Source organism: Dermacentor andersoni, chromosome 7 (assembly GCF_023375885.2).
Source record: "Dermacentor andersoni chromosome 7, qqDerAnde1_hic_scaffold, whole genome shotgun sequence".
Taxonomy (NCBI): Eukaryota; Metazoa; Arthropoda; class Arachnida; order Ixodida; family Ixodidae; genus Dermacentor; species Dermacentor andersoni.
Genome location: NC_092820.1, coordinates 43,586,154 through 43,611,216, shown reverse-complemented (window position 1 = coordinate 43,611,216; position 25,063 = coordinate 43,586,154). Strand labels below are relative to the sequence as shown.

Below are 25,063 nucleotides of genomic sequence, written 5' to 3'. Positions count from 1 at the left end.
GAGTTTGCCAAGTGCTCACTTGATTTGCCTTAACTGAGCAAATAAATTCGTGGGCTACCAAGGCGAAGCATGCTTATTTAACCACTAGGGAAGGTATACTGCAGAACCCACGCCTTCCAGACGTTCGCGCCAGAACTGGTTCACTGGGTTAAAACGGCGGTTTTGTTTGCAGCCTCATCATTTGGTAGAGTCTTCACTTCCATCTGTCCATCTCACTGCAGACAGGAACAAGTCTTGTCGTTCCTTGCACTATTCGCACGAAACAAATATTCGACTTGTTAGTACAGTAAGTTATCCAATCGAATGCCAGTCGAATACAAAGAACTATTAGATTCGTATTCGAAATGTCTATTATACGCACATTCCCTGAAAGGACAATTACCACGGTCGTGCACAGCAAGAACAGTCGAAGTACCCAGATACAGATGTATAAACAAAAATTCTATGAACACTAACGTTATGCTGAATTGCAATTTTCAGGTGCGTCATGCTAGATGTCTCCACATTCTAAATAACTAAATAACTTCTGGGATTTTAATTAAATGTCAAAACCACGATCTGGTTATTACGCACGTCGTAGTGGCGGACTTCGGATTACCTTCGACAGCCTGGCGCTATTTAACATGCACCCATTGTATGCTCCACGGGCGTTTTCGCATTTCACCCCAACCGAAATGGGGCCTCCACGGCCGGGACTTAATCCCGCGACCTCGTGCTTAGCAGCGTAACGCCCCTACATTCTCGTGTAGCATATACTGGAATGCTGTACTAAATTTTACTTTTCATTTTGATCCCACCTACTATCATTTTTTCAATATACTACAACTATTTTGACCACACACACTGAGCGGCAAGCCACTAACACGTTGCGCGTCTTTGCTCCTCGCCGGCTCAGCCAATGCCACCTAGATAGCGCAAGGCCTGTTTACTCCGATCCACGACGTCACAAACAAGGCCCTAAATTCCCATTGACAAGGCTGGGGTGACGAAAGCGGTGACGTCAAAATCACTGTTGCCTACTCGGGATCATCCCCATTGTATTCTATGGCAGCCGGGCTAGGTAACATGACGTCATGGATCGGAGTGAAAAGGCCTTGTGCTATCTAGGTGGTGTTGGCTCAGCGTGCTGGCTGCCCAACGCTCTGATGACGTCAGCAGAACGTCATTTCTAGGGCTGCTGGTATAGGCCCGCACTGCAGCCTCCCGGTTTCGGCTTGCACGCTTTGATAGCCGAATTTTGTTTTGCGTCAGTTCCGCGGGTAACCCGATTTTTCGATATCTAGAATATGATGCGGCTTGTACGGACAGGTCGCCTGAATCGGCCTATCACGGTGAAATCTAAAGTTTAAAATTTATGAAGTGTAGTTTTGGTTATTAGCAACTAATTACCTCGCTTCACCCAATAACGTACGGTTGCTACAGCTCAGGGAATGTCCCTGAAGGAACCGTCCTGTTATTTCAAAACGACTATTTTTAAATACTAGTAAAGCTCTTCGCAGAAACATCCCGTATAGCTATAACCAAGGGGAGAACAAGCTATATACCAATGAGTGCTCATGTATTGTGGTATAAAAAAAAAACAAATTTATTGACCTATATTTGTGTACCGTACAGTCTGCGCCACAACGAAGCACACAGCTATTCATCTAACATAACAATACCAACTACAGTTCATCTAAAAATCGCATTATAATCACTGCCACTACACAGCATAATAAACAACGCGTAACACGAAGTTAGTACCTTGTAGTAAGTCGTCAATAAAATATAGTAAGAGCTAAGGGAACGGTAGTAAAAGAGGGTAAAATTAGTTACTGCGCCCCTTACTATCTGTTTACTAAAATTTTTTTCCAACGGTGTGGCTTCACCAAGTGTCAACCAACTTGCCCAAGAACACGTTATGCTGAGTTCTAGCGCTTCCTTTACAATAGCGTTAGTCTACGTTAAAACTAGATGCCTTCAGTGGACACGCAGAGTATATAGCATCCCGTAAAGTGCTGGTGCTTGTCATAGTGCGCAAGGCGCCCAACGTTATTCTACTGGAGTCCGTATTTACGCATTCGGACAGGCATGCTCTGCATACCGACGTATACTTTGTCTTTCTGTATGTTTGCTACGCCTGTCTACGGCGTGAATCGCCGCCATGTATTGTATATGGAAAGGTAACAAATGGCTTTATAAAGCACCTCTTTCTATGACAACGCGAACGCGAATGGCCATTTCGCGAGCCATTATTTCTTGCGCTTGTTACGTTTCCCCTATGAGGTGCGAAAAATAAATTCGCTTCGACGCGGGGCGCATCCTCACATAATTTCAACGCTGCTGCAGTAAATTGCCGCAGTGGTCATTCGGTACCGTCGTTTTCATTTTTTTTCAAACCACCGGTGCCACCGTTTCTCAATGTGTTGCGTACTCTCGGCAATAAGTTATCCGGCTTGCGGATTCAATGGCCCATCATACCTTATTTTTTTTTTCCTCCCATCGGAAGTTTCGACTGTGCATTGTTCTCCACGTGGCTGGTCGTTTCCTGTCTCGAACCATGGCCCGCCAGGCTTCGTTATTAACGGGCCTGTTGTTTTGCTCGAAAAGTATTTCTGTTATTTCCTTCACCATGCGCGTTGTTTCTGCGTGAAAGCGTTATCTTGTAGCACACAACGGTGTAAGCGCTTACTTCTCCGCCGTTGTGTAATGTGTTCTCCGCCTGTGTTTCTTCGTGTTACTTGGCATGAAAAATCACCCACGGCTTCGCTCATTCATTAACTGTTGCCATTTATTCACGAACAATGCAAGGGCGTCTTTTATCGTCGAGTTGTTCTACTTTCGCAACAATTTGTTGCTTGTCCTAATGCGTTTCACGTGTCGTCTCGTTTTATTTTTTCATTCGTACATTTATAATGCAATATTCGGTTGGTTGGTTGGTTGGTTGGTTGGTTGGTTGGTTGGTTGGTTGGTTGGTTGGTTGGTTGGTTGGTTGGTTGGTTGGTTGGTTGGTTGGTTGGTTGGTTGGTTGGTTGGTCGTTTGGTTAGTTAAGGTGTCTGGACACAGGAAAAGTTAAAAAAAGAAAGTTATCGTCATAGAGGCTGCCTCCTCGATTCTAACGCAATCATCTGGCTCTACAACGATACTCCTCGCTCAGCAGAGCAAATAACATCATCAAGGAGGCAAAAAACAACAAAACCTACTTACGCTCTCTCGAGCTGACTTCGTGCCAATATTGATGATTGTAATAATAATTGCCACACACAACGCGGCGTTGCTAGGAATCCATTATCCATTGAGAAAAAGGGTATATGGTACCTTTGTTAGAGAAAGCGAACATGATTTTTTTTTTTTTTGCATTGCCCTAGAGCTAAAACGGGCTGTTCAGTGTATACGGGATTTGCTTACTCTGAACAATCCATAATTCTTACATTGAGGCGCGCAAATGGCGTAACATATAGTTGATGGCTACGATGCTAACGACGCAGACACGCCAGCGAGTTTTCTAGTCACGTCATTTAGAGAAAATGACTTCACTTTAAATCTACACGATTTTCAACCATGTAATGCCTGACGTATTTAAGGACACGCTGTTTCGAAACCTCCCTATTCTGATTCGGGCATGGCAAAATTAGCACACAGACATTACCAGCGTTTTAAATATCCTGAGAAGTTTTCAGTCGTGAATTCAATTGTGAGAATATAACTACTGTATCAATCCACTGCTGTAGCTCGCTGGCTGCGGCGTTGCGCTGTTATGCACGTGATCGCTTGTTCTATCCTGGCCGTGGCGGTCGCATCTTGTATCGCGCGTGTCTGTGTAGGTTTCTTTATTTCTTTATTTTTTTATATTTTTTTTCTCCTTTTCTCTCACCTATCGCATCGCTTGCCTCTCCCCCAGTACAGAGTAGCCACCCGGAGATAATCTTTGGTTAACATCCCTGCTTTTCCTTTGCTTTTCTCTCTCTCTCTCTCGGTGTAGGCGCAATGCGAAAATGTTCGTGTAGCGTGATTCATGCGCACGTTAAGGACGCCCACGTGATCAAAATAAATCCGGAGTCTCCCGTAAGAGCGTGCCTCGTGAAAAGATCGCGGTTTTGCCACGTGACAAAGTTACATCTACAATAACATTTCAATGTTTTGCTGCGTACAAAGGTACTCGCCATGGTCAGAAATCATGGTGAACAAACTGTTCCAATTTCTTTTCATTTCGAACTGTCTTTTAGGAATTAAAGGCTTAAAACCATACGAAGACGGACCACGTGACTGTCTGCCCACATTGTAGAATCAGACTGCGATGAGCTGCGGCGCAATCCATACGCTGCCACTGAATTGCGAGCGCACTGCGGTTTCTTTCCGAGCGCCGCAGCTGAAAACGAGAAATATTGTCGCGTTATTAAAGTGTTATTAGCGAACGTATCTTTTATTTCCCGATCACAGGTTACTTCACTGACCCACCGCGGTAGTAAGTGGCCATGACATCACGCTCGGAGAACGAGGTCATGGGTTCGGTCGCGGCCGCGGCAGCCGCATTGAGATGGGGGCAGAATGCCAGAACGCTCGCGTAACGTGTGTTAGGTTCGTGCTAAATAACCAGAGTTAAAGAACATGAATCTGGATTCCTCCAGTATACGTCGTTCCCCATAGTGAAACTGTTGTTCTGCCAAGTAAAAGCGCAGTAGTTAATTTTGAAACTACACAACTGTAATTACGTTCTTCCTCGTAGCTGACCGAGCTTTCGGCTGGTTTCTACATAATTGTTTGGCCGGAGCATTTCCCTTACCACAGTGTTATTTCGATATGTGGTTTTAAACAGAACTGTCTGCACAGCTCTAAATTCAGAAATAGCCGTGTCCGCTGTGGCCGTTTCCCTTACGACAGTTACATCTATATACGATATTTCGGTGTGTGGAAGTAAAGCCCTCTCTCTCTATCTCACCCCCCCCCCCCCCCCGGCCTTGAGGACCATGGCTTCTGCATTTCAAACTTTCGTCTACACTTGACGGCAGTGTTGCTTTGCATTCGTTGCTAGAATGATTTCGAGCTTGCAGGTTCACTGTTCCACGATACCCACTCCTTTTCTCTCTGCCTTCTGGCGCCCACGATTGCAGCATCGGAGTTACACTGCTCGTGGCCGAAGGGTTGTGCCGCCTCCACTCGCGGTGCTCACGAGCGATCAGGTGGTGCACCGCCAGCTCCTGCTTCATTCTAGTGCTGCTCTTTGCTGCCCGTACTTGGAGCAGGAACGGCGTGTGGGCCTCTAGAGAAGCCCTGTTCGAGTGAGTTCAAGCATTTTATTTGGGCTCCTTCGAATTCCTTCAAATTCCGAGTTTCTAAAAAAAAAATATCAACAAGAGTGGCGCTTTGTTTCAATGCTCTCGACCAGAATAATCTTTCGTTAGATTAAAAATACGGGAATACTCTTTCCTACAGATCAGGCATCAGGGACCTTCCAGGTAACGCAAAGATGCATTACAACTACGCTAATCTGCAGAAGGACATCGGCAGCTCTGACCTGGCCGTCAAGCACTACAGGCTGGCGATCAAGTAAGGCATAACGTTTCTTTTTTTTACCGCGACCTACCAAATGTGAAGTACTTATCCTCATGCGCTGCTTCTGTTTTATGATTAATACTTATTCCGCTTCGGCTGTGCAACGTACTGCTAAGACTGAAAATGTGGCTAGCTGGGGTCTTACTACAAGTATGCTGCAAAAAGGTTCCCTGTAATAGTTTAATACCCTGCCTCACGTTTAGAACTGTTGCTGCCTCTTTGCTCAGGTTGTGGCCAGAGCATGCCAGCGCGCACAATAACTTGGGCACTGTGCTGACGTCGACGGAAGAATCGGAACATCAGTTCCGGTACGCCTTGCGCGTCAATCCAAATCATCCAGGGGCTCATTTTAACCTCGCCAATATCTACAGGTACGCATTACTTTGCTTTTTTGTGCGTGAAGCACTCAAGGAGTAAGTTTATGATAACCAAGTAGTAGAGAGCGCCAGGTTTAGGAGTAGGGACATCGCAGACGAATAAAAGTGCGTTGGTGCCAGTGGTGCTAACTCTAGAAATTTGTCCGCAGGTGTAGGTTTACGGAAACCAACTGTCAATTGATCAAATTTTCACCTATATCTAGGAATCTTTAAAGGTTGAGAGTTTTTTAGTGATAGACCCCACAGACAAACTAATGCATTTGCCATCGGATGATCTATGGTGGACTCGCAGCTGAGTCAACATCTTTTTGAACAACTCAGTTCACGGGCATAGTCATTGACACAAGCGCATTTTTTTTTAATGTTCGTAGAGAAAAGAAGAAAACTTGCGAATCATGATCACCAACTGCTCCTTAGAAATTAATTTTGCTGCATTACAACCGAAGCACGCTGACACTGGACTACATGACGTCGTAGCCTATGGTTTCTCAGAAAGCCCTGGCGTATTCCTTCTGAACAATATATTCAAAACCGTTTTAAACGTACCTTTAAGTGTAGAAATGCTTGCCTTGTCCAGGCATGCTCAGTGTAATGCAGTACCTTTTCGTTCTCTAGCCTTCCATTTTCCAGGTATCCCGAATGCGCCAAATTTACTGGGTGTTAAGCGTGTAAATAAGTCTTATTCGGACAGACGCCGAAATAGAGCATCACGCAGAAGAATATATGGCGGTGATTCATTCTATTCAGGTATTTATTTATTTATTTATTTAATTATTTACTTCTTTTATGCAAACTTTTCACATTCTCCGAAGGGAAATATTACTACAGGGGTTGCGAAATTGTGAAAATAAAAAAAAATTCTTGTATTTATGCATGTGTTTATATTGTATAGAGTTAGGACATAGACATTGGGTCGTACTGTTCGAGTACCAATTCCAAGACACGTTTTTTTTAATGCGTTTGCCTGTGCTATTTACTTGCCGCCATGCATTGACGTCCTAAATTGAGTTAGAAAGCACATCTATGCCAGAGTAAGCATTCGTTTGCAGTGCACAAATATTCCCCTTCGATTTTCACGCGCAGCAAGCAAGGCCAAAAGGAGGTTGCCCGGACTCTGCTGGAGCGTGCGGTAGAGCTGGAGCCCGATTTCTGCGAGGCCTACTCGTCCCTAGCAGCGCTGGCCGCCGAAAGGGGAGACCTGGCTGAAGCCGAGAGGCTGCACCAGATGGCGCTAACGAGTGACGACCAAAATGCGGATGCGCGCAACAACTACGGAACGTTCCTTCAGTCACACGGTGAGCGCGATTGTATGAATGCAGCGTCGTTTTTATTTATTTTTATTTATTTATAGAATACTGTCAATCCCCCATGGGGATTTTTACAGGTGTGAGCAACAAGTCACATCAATTAACACTACTAAAACATTCAATAAATGAGTACATAATGATTGGAGACTATTCAAGAATAGCAGTAGTACATTCATACATAATGATACACACAACGAAACCAATGTACATCAACCAGCAGGAAAAAGAAAATGCAGGGTAGAAGGCATCATTCAAATACAGAATGCACAGAACAAAAAAGTGTAGGCAAGTGCTTTCCTAGCACAAACTGAATCGGGATGGATTGCATGACGAAAGCAATTTGGTTACTTATATTAACAACATATTAGGCTTATGCAGCATGCTCAATTAAATCCATAAACTTTGCTAGTGTTGGCTGCTGTTTTGTGACTACATCCAGTGCATTCCATTCACGAATTGAGCGTGGGAAGAAAGAATAACGAAACGTATTATTAATAAACGGATATTCTACAAGTTCCCATGCGTGCCGTCTTCTGGTCGGTCTGGTATCACGAAATTTAAAGTAAGAGTCGGGGTTTATACGGAATGATCTATGCAGTAGTTGGTATACAAATTTGAGCCGAAAAAGCTTTGCTCGACTTTCAAGGGTAGCTAGACCAGCACGCTGTAACAGAGTAGTAGGTGAATCAAGGCGTCCGTATCTGTTAAAGATAAAACGCACCGCTTTCCGCTGCACCCTTTCCAAAATGGCGATATCGTTCGCAGTGTGAGGGAACCAGACAATACTGGCGTATTCCAAGACTGGGCGGACAAAAGTGACGTATGCAAGAAGCTTTGTTTCATGTGTAGAATATGACAAGGCCCATTTAATGAAGAACAGTTTATTTAATGCTTTATTTGACACTTGCCGCACGTGCTCTGTCCAGCTGATATTAGACGATATTATAATACCTAGATATTTATACTGGTTTACACTACGAAGTGGCACATCGTTAAAGTGATATGGAAAATCAAGCTTAGACGCTTTATTTGTAATGGACATACGGTTTTATCAATGCTTATTGTCATTTGCGAGTCTATGCACCATTGAGCTATGTTATTCAAGGCAATATTTAATTTCACCTGGTCATCGCGGTGTCGTACTTCATTATAGAGCATGCAGTCATCAGCAAAGAGCCTGAGTTGCACGTCAGCATAGTTAGTTATGTCATTTATGAATATTAAAAACAAAACTGGAGCTAATACAGATCTCTGGGGAACGCCTGATAACACTGGAGCAAGGTCGGAGGAGTGAGAGCCGTACTTTACAAATTGGTAGCGGCCAGTTGTGTAATTAGTAATCCACTGGTAAATTAGGCCATCACCTAATATCTAATTAAGTTTAAGGAGTAGTTTAGTGTGCGAAACGCGGTCAAACGCCTTCGAGAAGTCGAGAAAAATGACGTCAGTTTGAGTGCGCTCGTTAATGCCGAGGGCCAGGTCATGCAGTGTTTCGACAAGCTGTGTAACAGTGGATAATCCAGATCTAAAGCCATGCTGATTCATGTGGAGGATATTGTTCGACTCAATAAAACTTATGAGATATTTTAATACAATGTGCTCTAGAATTTCGCTGCAAGTGCAAGTGATAGAAATAGGCCGGTAATTAGAAGGAGACGCTGCATTACCCGATTTGAGTACGGGAGTAATTTTTGCGATTTTCCATTCACCCGGAAGGCAACAGTCTTTCAAAGATTTGGAATATATGAGATAAAGATATCTGCTGACTGGCTCCGCGTACCGTTTCAAAAAGCTGTTGGGAATTGCGTCTGGACCGCTACTTTTCTTTTCATTGATGCCTAATAGGAGTGAAAGAATACCTGCCTCCGATAAAGTAGGCGTGCCTAGCAATCGATTGTCCCAATTGTAAAAGGAAGGATTCATTTGCGCAGTGCCATTATCAGTTGTGAAAACAGAACAAAAATAGTCGTTAAATTCATGAGCTCTAGCCTGATCCAGCGAATCTGGTGAAGTTGGATTAGTCCGCTTTGCATTCATATACTGCCAGAATTTGTGAGGCGCGTTCTTAATAAACTCGTGCAATGTAGAGCCACAGAATTTCTGTTTAGCATTACGTACTCGTTCCTTAAGTAATCTAGTAAGGGAATTTACTTGAGAACGGTAGCCTGCAACATTCCGTTCCTTGCTAATTTTTCGTAACCTCTTGATTTTACGTTTAGTATGAATTATTTCACGCGTGATCCACGGATTGCTTTTGCGAGTTCATTTGTAGACAGTTGGGACGAAATTACGCATACAGTGCATGACATGAAACTTGAATTTTAACCAAACCGCATCGATACTATAACGTTCATCGGTACAAAAGTCATGAAATTCAGGGTACTCGTGTGCCAGGTACGTCATTATAGCGTCATCATTGGCTTTGTTAAAGGCGGGTATTTGCTTTAATTGGCCACGTATAGGTGGGCTAGTGAGTGGCAATGAGCATAAGACCATTTTGTGGTCGGATAGTCCATCAAGTATGTCTACTCGCGACTCATTTAAAGGTAGACTGTTACTCACGAATACAAGATCCAAGATGGAGGATGACGTTCCCTGTACACGAGTTGGGGCGCCAACAAGCTGATCAAGGTTAAAGCCAAGCATAATGTCCAGTAGTATGCTTTGAGCTTTTGTTTCAGGGACAAGGGAACACCACTCAATCTCGGGAAGGTTAAAATCACCAGCAAGTACAATCGAGCCCCCGTGCACGTGCGATTGCATATAGTCAAGTAAAGATTCAAGGCACACGCTTTCTGCATTCGGGGGTCTGTAGAACACGCCCACTTTAGCGATCGTGTCTTGAAGATGCACGTTGCACCACAGAGCTTCACTATCTTTTACGTCGGGCATAGTAGAAAAGTGGATCCCTTCCTTAAAAAGGCATTTCGATGGGGGCGAAATGCGAAAACACCCGTGTACTTAGATTTAGGTGCACGTTAAAGAACCCCAGGTGGTCGAAATTCCCGGAGTCCTCCACTACGGCATGCCTCATAATCAGAAAGTGGTTTTGGCACGTAAAACCCCATAATTTAATTTTTTTCCTTACAAAGAAGCGCGACACCCCCACCGCGTGATTCCCTGTCTTTGCGCACTATCGCATATCCTGGGGGTACAACTTCCTTATAGGAAATACCGGAATGCAGCCATGTTTCTGTGTTACTGACGATATCAGGTGTATGTGCCAGGAGTATTGCTTCTAGCTGATCTACCTTATTAATGAGACTGCGAGCATTTATGTTGATTATTGTTGCTGACTTCGGCTTCTCGTGATACGTGGCTCGCTTGGTAGATCTTTTTTCATTGCCTTCTGCTTGGCGTTTTTTGTTACCGCCATCATTTTATTGCTGTTTTCGTCCCAAGAAAAGAGCCTTCCCTCTCCTTTAACCTTATCATACACAAGGCGTACTTTTTCCTGTCGATCACGATTTTCTTTCGTGTGAGCCCACAGCTTCCTTCTAATTTCTCGGATAGGCTGGGAAAAATCCCCACCGATGGAAATTTTGAAGCCTTTCAATTTTGAGCAGCAATTCATAATGTTTGTTATCTTGGTAATCGACAAGCTTCATTATGATAGGCCTGGATTTTTGCTCATCGCCCTGCTTTGGCCTACCAAGACGGTGGATGCGTTCGACTCCCGATATCGTTACGCCAAGTACATCCTCGAAAATTTCCTTAACTACAGTTGTTTCAAGTACTTGAGTCGACTCGTTTTCTCGTTCCTCGACACCATATACGATCAGATTAGAACGACGGCTTCTGTTTTCGAGGGCATCTAGTTTTTTGGCCATAATTTCAACACTACATTCAAGTTCAGCTACTCTGTTGACACAGTCAGTCACTTTAGCCTCAAGGCTAGCAATTTTCTCTAGCTTTTTATCAAGCGCATTGAGTTTTTCATTCGTTTCTGCTCGGCCATTTTTTATTTCACCCGCTATAAGCTTCAATTGAGCGGCCAGCTCTTCAAGTGTGGGTCCCGGATTGGACTCGACATCGCCACCCAGAAGCAGTAAGAACCGCATAGAAGCGCAGGAATTGCCAACCAAGTCGCACAGGAGCCGTGGGCACGGCAGCAAAATAAGGAATACATCATTACTGCGGAAGCATTTTCCAAAATTTTTTCTCACCTGGATACAAAATAGAAGCGGATTGTTAGGCGGCATTCTGACGCTGCTGCCGTGCCCACTGCCAAGCGACCCGTTGCAGGCCAGCTTTATACCAGGCAGAAGTGCTGACGCTGGTGGCGCTGTGAGGACTTCCGGAGGGAGGGCTGAGGCAGTTCCAGCGCCGCCACCGATGATTTTTAAGGCCAGTAAGTTGATGGTCAATTCACGAGTTGCGCCGTCGATATCCAGAAGCCATATCTGCTGCTAATCTGTGGTCGATGGGGCTCCCGTTGGTGCCGTTGGTTGCAGCAGCAGAATCAGGAGCGTCTGGATACAAAATAGAAGCGGATTGTTAGGCGGCATTCTGACGCTGCTGCCGTGCCCACCTCGACATTCAATGACTTCGACATTCAAACTCAGGACTTGAGGTTTCACAATGGCATGTCGTCCCTGATTCAGCCATGTGTTGTGTGCGTCAAGATTCAACCCGTAAAGCCGAAGGTGTCCCACGCAGCATGGAAACGCAGAAAAATTTTGTCTATCATGTTTCCGGCCACGGACATAACAGTTGTTCTAATAGAGAAATAGCGAAGTGTTATTTAAGCAAAGCGTGGCAGAACCGCAAATCAAAATTTTAATTCTTTTTTGCCCTGTGCACAGCTGGAAATCTACTTCAGTGTATATGAGAGGCTATATATACTATCAGCTTGATCACATTGCAATGAGTTACATGGTCATTGTGTTGGGATTGGAAATGAACTCTGAAAGTGAGGCAAGATCGGCATTCCCTTTTCTGGTGGAGTACGGATTGCCTACTTGCGAAGCGACACTAACTTAACGATCGAGAAACAAATTCATACAGAACCCACGCTCACAACATCCGCACACGGCTACGTACCATCGACCAAGACGGTAAATTCTGTTTGCCCCCTAAGGCTACGCGAAGCAGGCGTTCGGTTGGGCGTTGCTTTCACCCGCAGCTACGCACACCTCATCGGCCAGTCGAACAGCCCTGATTGTGAACACTGTCAGGCGCCTGAAACTCTGTAACACATATTGTGTGATTGCGCAGCCTGTAAGTTGGAGCGGAGGATGTCCCTAGCCAGCTATGGCATGCAACTACTGTCGGAGGCAGCTACTCTCGGTCCATGGCCTGACACTGTAACTTCAACGCGGTCAACTCAAGCACTGTTGAAGTTTCTGCAGGACACCAAGCTAGACAAGTGGTTCTGCTAGGGCCACCGACTAATGTACAAGAGCACTCACCACGTGTCTTATAATCATCATCCATCCCAGTACTTTCACTCCCCTTCCCTCTTTCCTAGTGCTGAGTAACAAACTATAGCGCACTAGTTCATGTCGACCTCTCTGTCTGTCCTATCAATAAATTCGATCTATGTTTTGAACGCACATAAGTCAGAATTTCGATGCGTCAGACTCTCTGTAGCCAAAATGATACGTTGGGTATCATAGGTTTATGACGTTACTTTCTGGGCTTGCGTGCCCTCGGGGATAATTGATGATGTAAAAATAACACTTTCAAAATGTTCGAAATTTGAAGCTCCAGGAGAGGGCTCACATGGCATGCCTTGGCTTGACTACAAATCACCTAAACTAATTTAGGCTCTTAGATGGAATATTGAATTTACCCTTACGTTTGCTGGGCTGACCTTATTGTCTTTCCTGCACAGGTCGCGCGGCAGAAGCCATGACACAGTACCAGCAAGCTCTCGACCTCCAGCAAAATCACACCGTGGCCCTCTTTAACGCAGCTAGAAGCCTTCGGAGCATGAACCTCAACATGCAGGCCGAGAGTCTCTACAAGAGGTATTCTACACGATTACCATTCGACCTTCCTTAATCCACAGGCTTGAAATAAGCGTTGGGTGAAGAACATCTGTGTGTTTTTATTCGAGTGGAAATTAAGGCAGGCGGTTCTTATTTTTCATACGTCGTTAGATAGGTGTGAGAATATTGTGTCCTAGTATTAATGTCACTTGTAACCTGTAAAGCAAGGTGATTGGGCAATAGGACCAGCAAATCGATGTTGCTGATTTGGCACTTGTCAGACTGCCAACACGAAGGTCACGGCCCCCTTATGGTCTCTAACTGATATTCCACCAAAATTCTTAATTGCGGTCGCTGCTACGTTGGCACGTGGGATTACCGGTTGTAGATGGTTTAATTTAGATTTAGTTTTGGAACTTTTCCATTTAGTTTTGAGTTTCTCATATTATAACATCAGTCCTTGCCGTAAAGTGCAACTACCAAATGATGGGTTTTCGGAATTAGCAAATAGATGCAGTGACCGCCTCCTTTTTTTTTCTTTATTTCAGGGCTTTAGCTAATGTTTCGAAGCCTAGCCACGTGAAGCAAAGACCACGCACAAGTACTGACACAAACTACTGGCTCTTTAAAAGGTCGAAAATCAGACGGTTTTATTCAGTATACGTTCACCACGTCACGCGCACGTCATGCTATTGCGAGACGCACGAACTTACGCGATACGTCAGCGCTGTCTGACTTTTCGCTCGGCCACTACAAACTAGACTTAACGATTAGTTTTCATGTCAGCCACACTTGGCGCCATTGTCTTCGTTCGGCACTCCGTGTACGCCGTGATGGCCGGCCGGCCGGGCCATGAAGCGAGCACGCAACGCCTCGTTCGAAGGCCACAGAACTCTGAAATCGACGAGCTGCACCCACTGACAGATTAGGCGCCTGCATGCAGGTACCATACAAAAAAAGCTGTCAAAACTGCGTGTTGACTGGAGGTGTTGGCCACTCGTGTATATATTTTCTCTCGAATAGTGGTGGTTTCCCCCGTACGGCAGTATAAGGCTGACCTCCCTTTGGCATCAGCGCTGCCCGCATGAATGAAGGAGCTCCGGCAGGACCTCCTTCGTCATGTGACGTCACGCGGAGCTTGTAGCAATGTCCGTCATGTGAGTACCGTTTAAGTTATAATTCACTAACTGCTATAGACTCGTGTAGCAATGTTTCTTCCCAGTAGTCTTTTTCTTTCTTTCTTCGTAATGTAATCAAAGGTGATGCGCATTAAATCGGATGGTGACACTATACTTGAACAATTTTGAGTAGCCATCAGAAAGAGTTACAAAAAGACATGCGCGTCGCTTTTCTTATCGCGACAAAGATCCCCCTCCGTGAAATAACTCACTGCGTGCAACCTCAAAGTCTTCCTCTCTGTTCGACAATTCCTTTTATTTATTTGTCTATTTTTGTGAACAGAGCCCTTGCAGTTGAGCCAGACCCTCAGGTGATGGACAACCTCGCCGTCTTTTACGTCAGTGCTGGTCGCCTGGACGAAGCAAGGCAGCTCTTCGAAGAAATTAATCGGCTCTTTCCTGAACACCGCGACAGCAACGTTCATCATGTGAGTGCCCGCAGGAAGCAGATAGTTTCATTGATAAATAAAATTTAATGTACCTGATTGTCATTACTAGCTTATTTAGAAAGATGGAGTTTCTTTCATGCTTCTTACTGCTCACTTTTGAAAAAAAGAAACGTTGGAAATGAGAAAAAGTTCAGTCCAGAAGTAAATCTTGTTACTTTTACTTCATAAATCTAGCCTAAATAAGATGGGCTACTGAAACATAAAATCTAGATGTTTTCAATCAATAGTTAAACAATAAATACTGAAAAGTTGCAGTGCTTGCGTGTACTCAAGCCATACATTGCTACGTATTGCGTCAGGGAATTGCTGAATCAATATTTTTGTTGTAAAGTCGGGAATCATAGGGCAGTCGGAAACGCTGCGCGAACTTGCAGAATCATAAGCCGACATCCAATGTAGCTCTTGATTTTTGGTGTTAATGCCTACGGTGCCAAGTTTACGTATTTGAGAGTTTATGTTTGTAAGTACCATTTTAATGTGAAGTCATGTGTTTTTAAAACCTAAAGGCATTGCGTGTGATAAACCAGATGAATGCTGGTCACTTCTGTGTACTTGTGGGCGAAATTTGTTTTTCGTCTTGTACTTTCGGAATAACATATTTGTACATCAATAGAGCATAGCAGGGAAACTCCAGTTGGAACACCGACTTCACGAAACGACAAACTTTCCCATTCTTCAAGGCTACGCAAACGCATTTTCGTATTCAAGAGGAGGGCATTTTGAGACGCATAATGAGGGCTTCTAAGGACGTACTGGATAACACTAACTATGTAGGCGTAATTTTCCTTAAGAAATTGTCGAAAAATGTGTCATCGACTATGTTAGGTCAGGGATGATTTTGGCGTTCTAAACTTTTTACGTTCTGAATCAGGAATTCAGGAAAGACAGCTGAATTCCCTTTGTTTTTATTATACCTTCATTTTCAGGCTCAGCTGCTCATTCGCCTCCGAAGCTTCCGAGTGGCCGAAGAGCTTCTCGTAGACGTCATCGAGAATAACAGCACTGACAGAGCGGCCTTGCACACGGCTGCGCTTTTGTACAACCACATCAACCGCACAGTCGAGGTACTTTTCACCTAGTCGTGAACTACTTGACACAATTGTTATTTTAAAGCAGAACAAGCAAGGCACTATTGCACCACAGTGAGTGTCTTCGTAGCGTGTATATGGCTAAATGTGCTACGTTCTTTTATTTTTCTGGGTATGGTCATGGGCATATAGCAATGGTTGTTTCGTTGCATTCTTTTACAGTTCTATAGAGCAGCTTAATTTATAATCTCAACAATCACTACAAAGCGTTTTTCTTTTCACTTTTAACAATCAAATAAGAAATATTTAAGGCTATAATAATTCACCCTTGTGGTGTCTGTCACTTGTGAAAGAAATCTCGCAGGCGCACTCACGTTTTTATTATAGCAACTGGCGCAGCCGACAACAAAAGCTTTTGGAATATTTATTTTGCGAAAAGTTCAAAATTCTTCCCAACCTTTGTTATATAGACTTCAGCTTCTTCTCTGTGCGGCAAAGTTTGCGCAACACCTTTCAATTCGAGGTCAGATGCATTGACTGCGATCACATGCAAACATTTTACGGTTCGCGGTACATCATTTGTTAGGTTATTTTCTTAGGTTATTAGTTATTTTCAGTAATAAAGAAGGAGTGCGATAACAGCCTAAACTATCGAATATATTCTAATACATTTCTTCTGAAACTTCATTACTTCACTACGCTACCATAATTTAACAAACTCTCAATGTTGAATGTTCTTAAACTTAAGCCGAAGTAGAAGGGCATTACTAATCGCCGGCTTTTTATTGTTCTGTGTTATTGCAGGCACTGGACTACGTACTGAAGGCTCTAGAGCTCTGCGACGTTGATGACCTGCTCTGTGCTAGAATACACAGTGATCATGGTGACATACTGAAGGACTTAGGGGACCTCAACTCTTCAGCACAGGTCTGTTAGTCTTGGTGTCGTAATATTTATGAAAGTATTCAAGACAGGCTTCCATGCGCCAGAGTGGTTAGTATCATAGAGTATTCCTAGTACATACATGTTCATATTAAGCCTGCACCAGTACGAGGTTTACTTTTCTTGCGGTAAATATCTAGTCAAAAAGCTATATTTACGTCCTTTATAGGCGAGTCGAGTCGAGTCGAGTCGAGTCGAGATAGATAGATAGATAGATAGATAGATAGATAGATAGATAGATAGATAGATAGATAGATAGATAGATAGATAGATAGATAGATAGATAGATAGATAGATAGATAGATAGATAGATAGATAGATAGATAGATAGATAGATAGATAGACGGACGGACGGACGGACGGACGGACGGACGGACGGACGGACGGACGGACAGACAGACAGACAGACAGACAGACAGACAGACAGACAGACAGACAGACAGACAGACAGACAGACAGACAGACAGACAGATAGATAGATAGATAGATAGATAGATAGATAGTGGGAACCAAACAATAAAAATGATAAGCGTAAAACACTGCAGCTTCCAAAATAAACATTTTTATGTTTGGGCATCATGGTAAACAATGTTCTGCGATATTAATCTGCAAGGGTTTGAGGTAAAAATTACCTTTTCACGAATTCATGCAATGGATAAAAAGATTATAACAATTGTCTTTTTTTTCTATACGTGGGGATGAAAGTTGTAACGATTTTGTTTTCGCAAAGCAGCACCAATTCTGTTACCGTTTAAAGTGTTTAGGAGCCTTTGTTATAGGAGGCATAAACCACGCACGCAAAACAATCACTGTGCCTGTTGCAAAATTTGTAAAGAGAAACTTTCGACGAGCACAACAAGAATTTCTTTCTCTGTTATGGGTTCTAACTTATATTTCAGAACATGTTGAAGCTTGCGATTAATATTGGAAATGTTCGCCGCTTTCTACACGACAACGGCTATGGAAAGGAGCCAAGATTCAAAATAAGAATTTCACTTTCTTTTGCAGAGTTACGAAGTCGCTATTCGTCTTGATCCCAATCTCGCTCATGCACATCTGAATCTCGCCGTGATAAGGCACTTAGAGGTGAGTACTCGTACCCTATGTAACATTGTTACTTTTTTAAAAACTTCCCGTAGCTGTCGTTGATTATGCGAAACGAGTCACGTATTAACTATGCAGAGTCCTATCGCCGTGCTTGTCCGATACCGCCTTAATAGGAACTAATCACCACTATAGAGGACACTGTTTGTGCTAAACTAATTGTTAGTGCAAGAATGCACATAGCGATAATCCTCCAGTACTTCTTGACAAGGATAACAGAGGTACAAGTAAGGGGGTTATTATTGCATTCTGCACATGGAGTTCACTCACAATGTTGACGAACTTTCACAGTGTTTCTAACGATCGCCTGACAATGTTGGCTACAGGAACTAATGAATACATCATGGTTAAGCCTTGGTAGTTTAGTAATATTTTGGCTGAAATTCATGGATGAACAAATTATTTGTAATATGTAATCGCTCAAAACATTCTCCGAGATATTTACTGCATAAAGGTTTCAAAACATTTCGCATTAAACCAGCTTCTAGGTGACAAAGTCTAGTTTTGCTAACAACCACCATTACGCAAAGAAGTTACTATTATTATTATATTGTTAAAGCGCCTATAGAAAACTAAGCGGCTGCAAGGCATTGAGAACTTGTTTGTGCTACTCCACCACAATCTCCAGGGATTCTTATAATTATCATTTAGAATATCAATTAGGATTATCAGAATTGGATCTACGAATGCCCTAACATCAGAGTATATACCTAGAGTGGCTTTGCCCCATGTTTATTATTGTCTCTGTAAAAAGCACAGATTAAGCTCATAGAACCTGATTGTATTGTTTCTTATAAACTTTTTTTCTTCTGCTTTACGTTTGATGCTGCCGTAATAATTTGATCTAGTCCTGTGAGTCTATGTCTCGCGTCATTCCATGTCCTTCTGATGCTGCCCCAAGCTGCTTGAATGAGGGCTCGACATAAGGTTTGTGAGGTGTTTTCGGTGCCGTAATAAGGGGGCGTTTGAATTTCTATTCCAGAACGACTACCCTGGCGCTTTCCGACACTACCAAGTGGCTCTGTCTCTCGATCCAAACAACAAACTCATCATGGACAACATGGCCAAATTAAGTCGGCGAATTACTAGGCCACTGCCGTTCCACGAGTGCGTTTAGAGTGGTTGTATTGTCTAAATGCATTTACTGTGCTGCTTTTCTGTATAGAGACATTTATTCTTTGTACTGTAGATGTTCTGGCTGGATTGAAACTGTACCACTTTTTAGGTTTTGCAACTCTGTCATTGTAAACGCGGACGCCCGGTAGAGGAAATCGAAGGGTGGTGCATCAATACCAGGGCTCGTTATGAACGATTCTACGATTTTAACTTCATATTTTACACAAGTTGAGCATTAGAGCATCCTGGTATTTCACAGAGGGTTGCTAAAGCCACATCCAAATATGATACATACTTCGGAATTTTACGTCACTGATGGGAACGCTAATAACTGTCCAAAAGTATTCGAGGAAACCGTCTAAAGTCTGTCGGCTGCAAATAGCCAAAAGCAGGGCCTGTTCCGTACACTCCTTCTCATAAGTGCATGGTGTACTTTTGAAACCACCATACCATGTTGCTGTGCTGTGCCATTTTCGCAATTTAATTGATTTTCCAATCGGTCTAACATACGGTTCCTGGAAATTTTACTCTTTAACGTACATTTTCTGCACTCCTTTATTTTGTGGGGAAGGATATTACTCTGCAAAAGTTTCGTCCAAGTCCACCAAACCAACAGCGAATGTGAACGAAAACGAATGAACACCGTGATACTGTGTCATATATTTTCTCTCATTACGCATTTCCAGCGCACAAAAAAATCTAACTAATGAAACTTGCTTGTGCATTGGTTTATGGTTGTCATCCTGTTTAATTTGACCTTTCCTTGCCACAAGCTACGTTGATTCCTCTAAATAGGAATACGATTCATTCGAGTGGTGGCATAAGACTATGCAACGACGTGCCTAGATTTTCGACCCTCATGTTAGTAAGAGCGACATTGGAGCGCTACTCTCTCAAAGTGTGACCGATTTGCTCAGATGTGTTGCCGTGTGACTAGACGCTTCAACATTGAGCGGTGTATAGATGACATTCCACTACGATGACATTCACAACGAAATGTCACCATAGGGTCAAAAAAGGCTTTCTTTTTACTTGGCTGGTTGAAGAAACGAATGATTGCTCAAGTTCAATCTTGTGATATTACAGAGAAAAAAAAAAGAGCAAAGAAGCATCCTTAGGCTATTACAACACTTCAGGACGCCATCTTTCTGATGCTCCTTTGAAATTGTAATGCGTGTTGCTTCATTCGCGTAACTTCGTGCACACGTGCCCCTTGTGTAAAGCAAACAGGCTTTGCAAGATCGAAACTCAGTTATAACAAGCTGATCTATGACGCTTACTTCATTACAAAAACCTTGATGGTGGCGGTCTCTGTGTACTGTAAGTGTTCATCGTACCCAAAATATTTCACGCATCGGATATGTCGCCTTCCTTCCACTATAGCTGCACAGCGGCGTCTCGACTGCGAGATGAGCTTGCAAGAGCCGTTACTCACGTCGCCTTACATACCCAGAGCCTTGCACGGGTAGCCCCTCTTTCGGAAGAGTGTTTCACTGTATGAATTATTTGTCAACTGTCGCGAATGATAGGTGTACTACATCGATATTGTTGCTTGCTGACGTGGAATCATCTCAACCAATGCTGCGTTTTTATAGCCCACAAACAGTGATGTCATCGAGCCCTTGGAAGTTTGCGTGATGTCGTGTATTTGGCAGAAGTCAGTTTTCTTACCATCGAAAAGGTGCATCTTCGTTTGGTAGAGTTATTTTTTTAATATATTGATGAATTGGAATGGACAGTGTCTCTGCCCCACACGTATGCTTGTCTGTCCTTACGTATAAGAGTGTCATTGCTGGAATTATCGTTTCACAGGTGTGCGACTGTTGTTTGTGCGTAAACAAGTTTGTAGAAGATGTCACGCTGTCGCGTTATCCTACGTTTTGAAAGAAAATGCGAGGCCTTCAAGAAAACACTGTCTGGTGTGGTTACTCGAGTGCTCGGGTATTTTGTTTCGTTTCAATACAACTAGAGGCGTGCTACAACTCTTCCACTTCACTGATGTTTTTTTTTTTGATCGCAGAAGCGGCTTTTCTCGCGGTTTCTCGCATTTTCTCGTTTCACAAAAACTACGCGATCGCTTAACATGGCTCAACACAGGGCAATACGCATGAGTCGGCGTGTACGTATAGCCAACTGTAATACCCCTACAGCTTCACCGCACACCGGCGCTTTTCTGTGTGGAATCACGGAATCAAAACAACATACACTGTTTCACTAAAACCTGAATCCGAGCCAGTTGGTACAGCGACATATTTGAAACCAAACAGTGTAAACAGGGCAGTACAGTAGACAGGACGAGCCAATTCTTTCTACGAATCGCGTAGCAGCCTTTAACAAAGCATCGTATTCTTAGGTGTTTACGGGTCACAGAACACAATGCTGGGGGCGAGGACGTACTGAGTCGCCATCTGTCGGAAACGCCACGCTTACGTAGTGTGAGGGATAACGCGAGGCGCGCTCCTCATAGGTTTGGCTGTCTGCGCGCAATAAAAACGCCACGCCGGAGCCTTCCTGGACATTTCCGTAAGTACTCTCAAAGCGGGGTATGTTTTTTTACGGTCACATTTATGATCTTGGGCGAACATAAAGCGCAGAGTGGTTTACATACGTTATCTCTTTACGGAATTCTCTTAGTGAATGACCACGGCACGTTGTCGCTGCGATGGAGTCCGCCGAACTGGCTTCTTGCGTGAAAGGTAGGCAGCTTCTGGGAGAAAGCTATGTAAAGTGCGTTCTAATAGTGGGCTGTCTGTATAAGGAAATGCAGCATCAAAAATGAAGTCTCGATGCAGTGATCGCACGAGTTCGCAGCGACCGACTGCGCGTCTGCACACATGTCCGCGCACATTGTTTCGCTTCATGCCGTGAGCTTTAGGCCCCAGCTCATGAGCATTTCTTAGTACACGAGCAACCATTGTTACGTGGACCACTCACGAACCTCCGCCGTGTAGGTTTGTGAGCGGTGGCGCTGGCTAACACTCCCAAGGTTAGTTGTAGTCGTAAAACATAAATACCAAAGAAAGTGGATGGGGAAACTGCGCCGCGGTAGTTCAAGTGGTTAGAGCATCGCACGCGTAATGCTAAGACGTGGGATCGTTCCCCACCTCCGGAAAGTCGTTTTTTCATCCACTTTCATTGCCAACAATTTATCATTTCTTTCCCCCAATTCGTAAGTACAAGTAATTTCTCCTATGTTGTCCTTGCCGTCTTTGCTTGTTGGCTTCTCATGATATACTGGGGTGGTAGGAAGAGAAACGCTGCCACGTCGCGATACTATAACCAACTCACTTCATTCTACACGCCTTCTCAAGCATACGCGTTCCGCTCGCGCGCACTTCGCCGCCTTCGGCATTTCGGTGCATCTGCGCCGCCACAGGCCTTTTTTAAAAATTATTTCCAAAGAAACTTACCTCATGAGATCATAGGAGAGTAATGTTTTTACACAATGATACCGCAAACAAGAGTTACAACTAAAACAAAAGTTTTTTTTTTTTTTCTGTAAATCATACTAGCCTCAAATTATGCACTTAGTGTCGTTTTTGTTCGAGGAAGTGGAAGTGAGGGCAAGTGTATTTATTGTATGGCGGATGATATTTGCTCTGAAAAAGAGAGCGACTTTCCGTTTTTCAACTCACGAGAATTTGAGCCTTGAATGCAGGAAAGCTGCTAGCTAACCAACTGAAAGATCTCCTAAACATGAGGGTATGTTTCAGGGGCATTGCCTTAAAGTGTACGGGAGATTCGCTCACCAACAAACTGCATTTGCGAATAGCGTTTACAAGCATGTGTCACGTACATTACATAGCAATAACAAAGTCTTTTCTCATCCACCAAAGAGAGCACACAAATAGAAAGCGTGTTGTAGTCGAATTGCTCCCCTCAACTATGATCAATGTACCATTTGTTAGCCATCTATACTACATACAACACAACACCACAACAAGTTGACTGGAATAATGCAAACAGTGACGCAATTTGAGAAAAACCTCTGAATGTCCTTTTGACTTGAACCGGGTGTGATGTAAACAGAGGTCAAAGCTTCTTTCATTGCTATGAGTGTAATGTGGCTCACACAGGCACCAAGTGTGTCGAAACGGAACGAAAGCAAACAAAACGAAACAAAACGACACTTTTGACGGGAGCCAAAACGTAACCAAAACATTATTTGTTATTCTTTTTCGGAGTGAAAGCGATATATTTTTTATCGGCTTTCGGTTCAAGAAGAAAGTGGGCAATCCGGTGCAACTGGCGTCAGGCAACTTCAGGATTAACGCGTATGTCAGGGGTCCACACAAACGTGCATCTCAGGCAGGGACAGTACAAGCCAAAGCCGGTCGAGCGCGCCGCGCCGCTAATCTAAGCCTGCCGCTCGGTGCACCAGAAGATCGGCACCGTAGCTGTACCCAGTACTTGCGCACTCAAGAGCTTATTGTTTCGTCTCGTACGAGTACAATGCTTTGTTACCTAGGTTTTATCGTTCGTTTATGTTCTTTTAGGTTCGTTTTTCGGAAAAGCAGCCTCGCATTTCAGCCAGTATACTCCTTGACGTGTGCTACTTATATCATTCTTAGTGCTTTGCCTCAAGGCACAGAACATGATTTGAAAACTCATAATTCCTTTAGATTTTTTATAGCTACCTTGCTTCGAACATTTTCTCATGCGAACCAAAACTCTTATGAACCGCTACGAATCACGTCTTTTTTTTTTTTTTTCGTTCCGGAGAAGAACCGGAACGGAACTTTTTTCAGTGAAACGAAACCAAAAACTAGAATGAAGGCTGTTGGAACGAAATGCCACATGGACCGCAGGCTACGCAGCGGTCATGTCTCGAATCCTGGTCAGACGTATTTTTTTCTGACACTGCCGATTATCTACAATTGAACAATTCCAGTACTTACATGTATTAACTTGAGTAAATATGCATTTATTTTGCAGATATGAGGCGTCACGGGATAGAGAGATTTCGCTGGGGTGCTAGCCAAAGAATGTTTACACATTAAATATTTTAAAAATCAGACAACAACATTCGTACAAAATTTTTATTCTGCATATACCAAAACATACAAGTGTGAGCAAACTCATTGCAAGAATTTATAAGCCACCCTCTAGGTGAAAAAAACATTGTGAAGATACAATTCTATGTTTTCACAAAAATGCCAATAATCTCAGTCTTCCTACGAAGCAGATGGTTACATACACCAATACCGTTCAGGACTCAAGAAATGCTTGCCGCTGGCCTCCATTGGCTGAATAATAGTCAATGAAAATTTGAACAATTAATTACTGCTGGAAGTAGTGCGACAATACCCGTACCCTCTTATCTTCGAAGATTCCTCGACGTACGTTTCCCATCGCAAGTTCTGCAAACGCCTGTTCAGCGGAGTCCACCCGATAGCATTCCAAGGATTTCTTGTAAATATCTAAATAAATAAAGGCTACAGCGTTTCTCCACCTGCGCATTAATTATTTCACCGATGCCTACAACTGCTAAGCTCACCACCGAACAAAGTTTAAACCCTGTGTGAATTGTTCAAATGTCGCCCTGGCTCACGCCGAAAACTGGAAGAGCGAAGGACAGACGCCGCACAGCGTGGATGAGGTTTCGGCAACTGACGCTGCGAATGTAAGACTATCCTGTCTTGCAAGGAACCTGGTCTTCAGAAACTTGTTGAAACGTTATGCATGCAGTGCAATAATTACATCTGTTTCCCAGAGAAATTACGCCGAACTTATTTAAAACTCCTTTCTAATTCGTAAAGTTGATTACGTATAAAAGTGATATTCCACGAATGTTCTTGTAGCGCAAATCGCCAAAAGCCACCCGCTATTGCACGCCAACGGACTCAGCTCGTTCCCAGGAACAAGTGGATACCAAAAACCAGGTGGGATTCCCATTTTTCAAGCCTCTGCGACAATATTTTGGCCGGACCTCGTGGCGGGAGAGCCGCGAGGCCACGCGCCGGAGCCGGCTTCCTCAACAATTGCCGATCATTTTCTCAATGATGGAAGTCACCGTAGAGGGGTGCAGCATATCCCAGGAAGAAGTGGATATAAGCAAGGGATGGAAGGAGGTCAGACACAGAAGATCAGACCGGC

General features: G+C 43.7%; 1 protein-coding gene across 4 annotated transcripts in view; it reads left to right on the top strand.

The window, feature by feature from the left end:
• The window catches only part of LOC126535271 (protein O-mannosyl-transferase TMTC1-like), a 98,641-nt gene extending 74,225 nt beyond the window's left edge, over nucleotides 1-24,416 (top strand). For 2 of the 4 annotated variants that reach the window (XM_072289187.1, XM_072289186.1), the window contains 10 exons: nucleotides 5,092-5,259; nucleotides 5,414-5,527; nucleotides 5,761-5,904; nucleotides 6,994-7,205; nucleotides 13,054-13,189; nucleotides 14,612-14,756; nucleotides 15,704-15,841; nucleotides 16,610-16,732; nucleotides 17,756-17,833; nucleotides 18,834-24,416. In XM_072289187.1, the coding sequence (XP_072145288.1) occupies nucleotides 5,092-5,259; nucleotides 5,414-5,527; nucleotides 5,761-5,904; nucleotides 6,994-7,205; nucleotides 13,054-13,189; nucleotides 14,612-14,756; nucleotides 15,704-15,841; nucleotides 16,610-16,732; nucleotides 17,756-17,833; nucleotides 18,834-18,968 (1,393 nt within the window). In that variant the 3' untranslated portion in view covers nucleotides 18,969-24,416. The remainder of the gene's footprint in view (nucleotides 1-5,091; nucleotides 5,260-5,413; nucleotides 5,528-5,760; nucleotides 5,905-6,993; nucleotides 7,206-13,053; nucleotides 13,190-14,611; nucleotides 14,757-15,703; nucleotides 15,842-16,609; nucleotides 16,733-17,755; nucleotides 17,834-18,833) is intronic. The other 2 variants (XR_011895659.1, XM_072289188.1) reach the window with 2 other exon arrangements.
• Nucleotides 24,417-25,063: the final 647 nt, after the last annotated feature.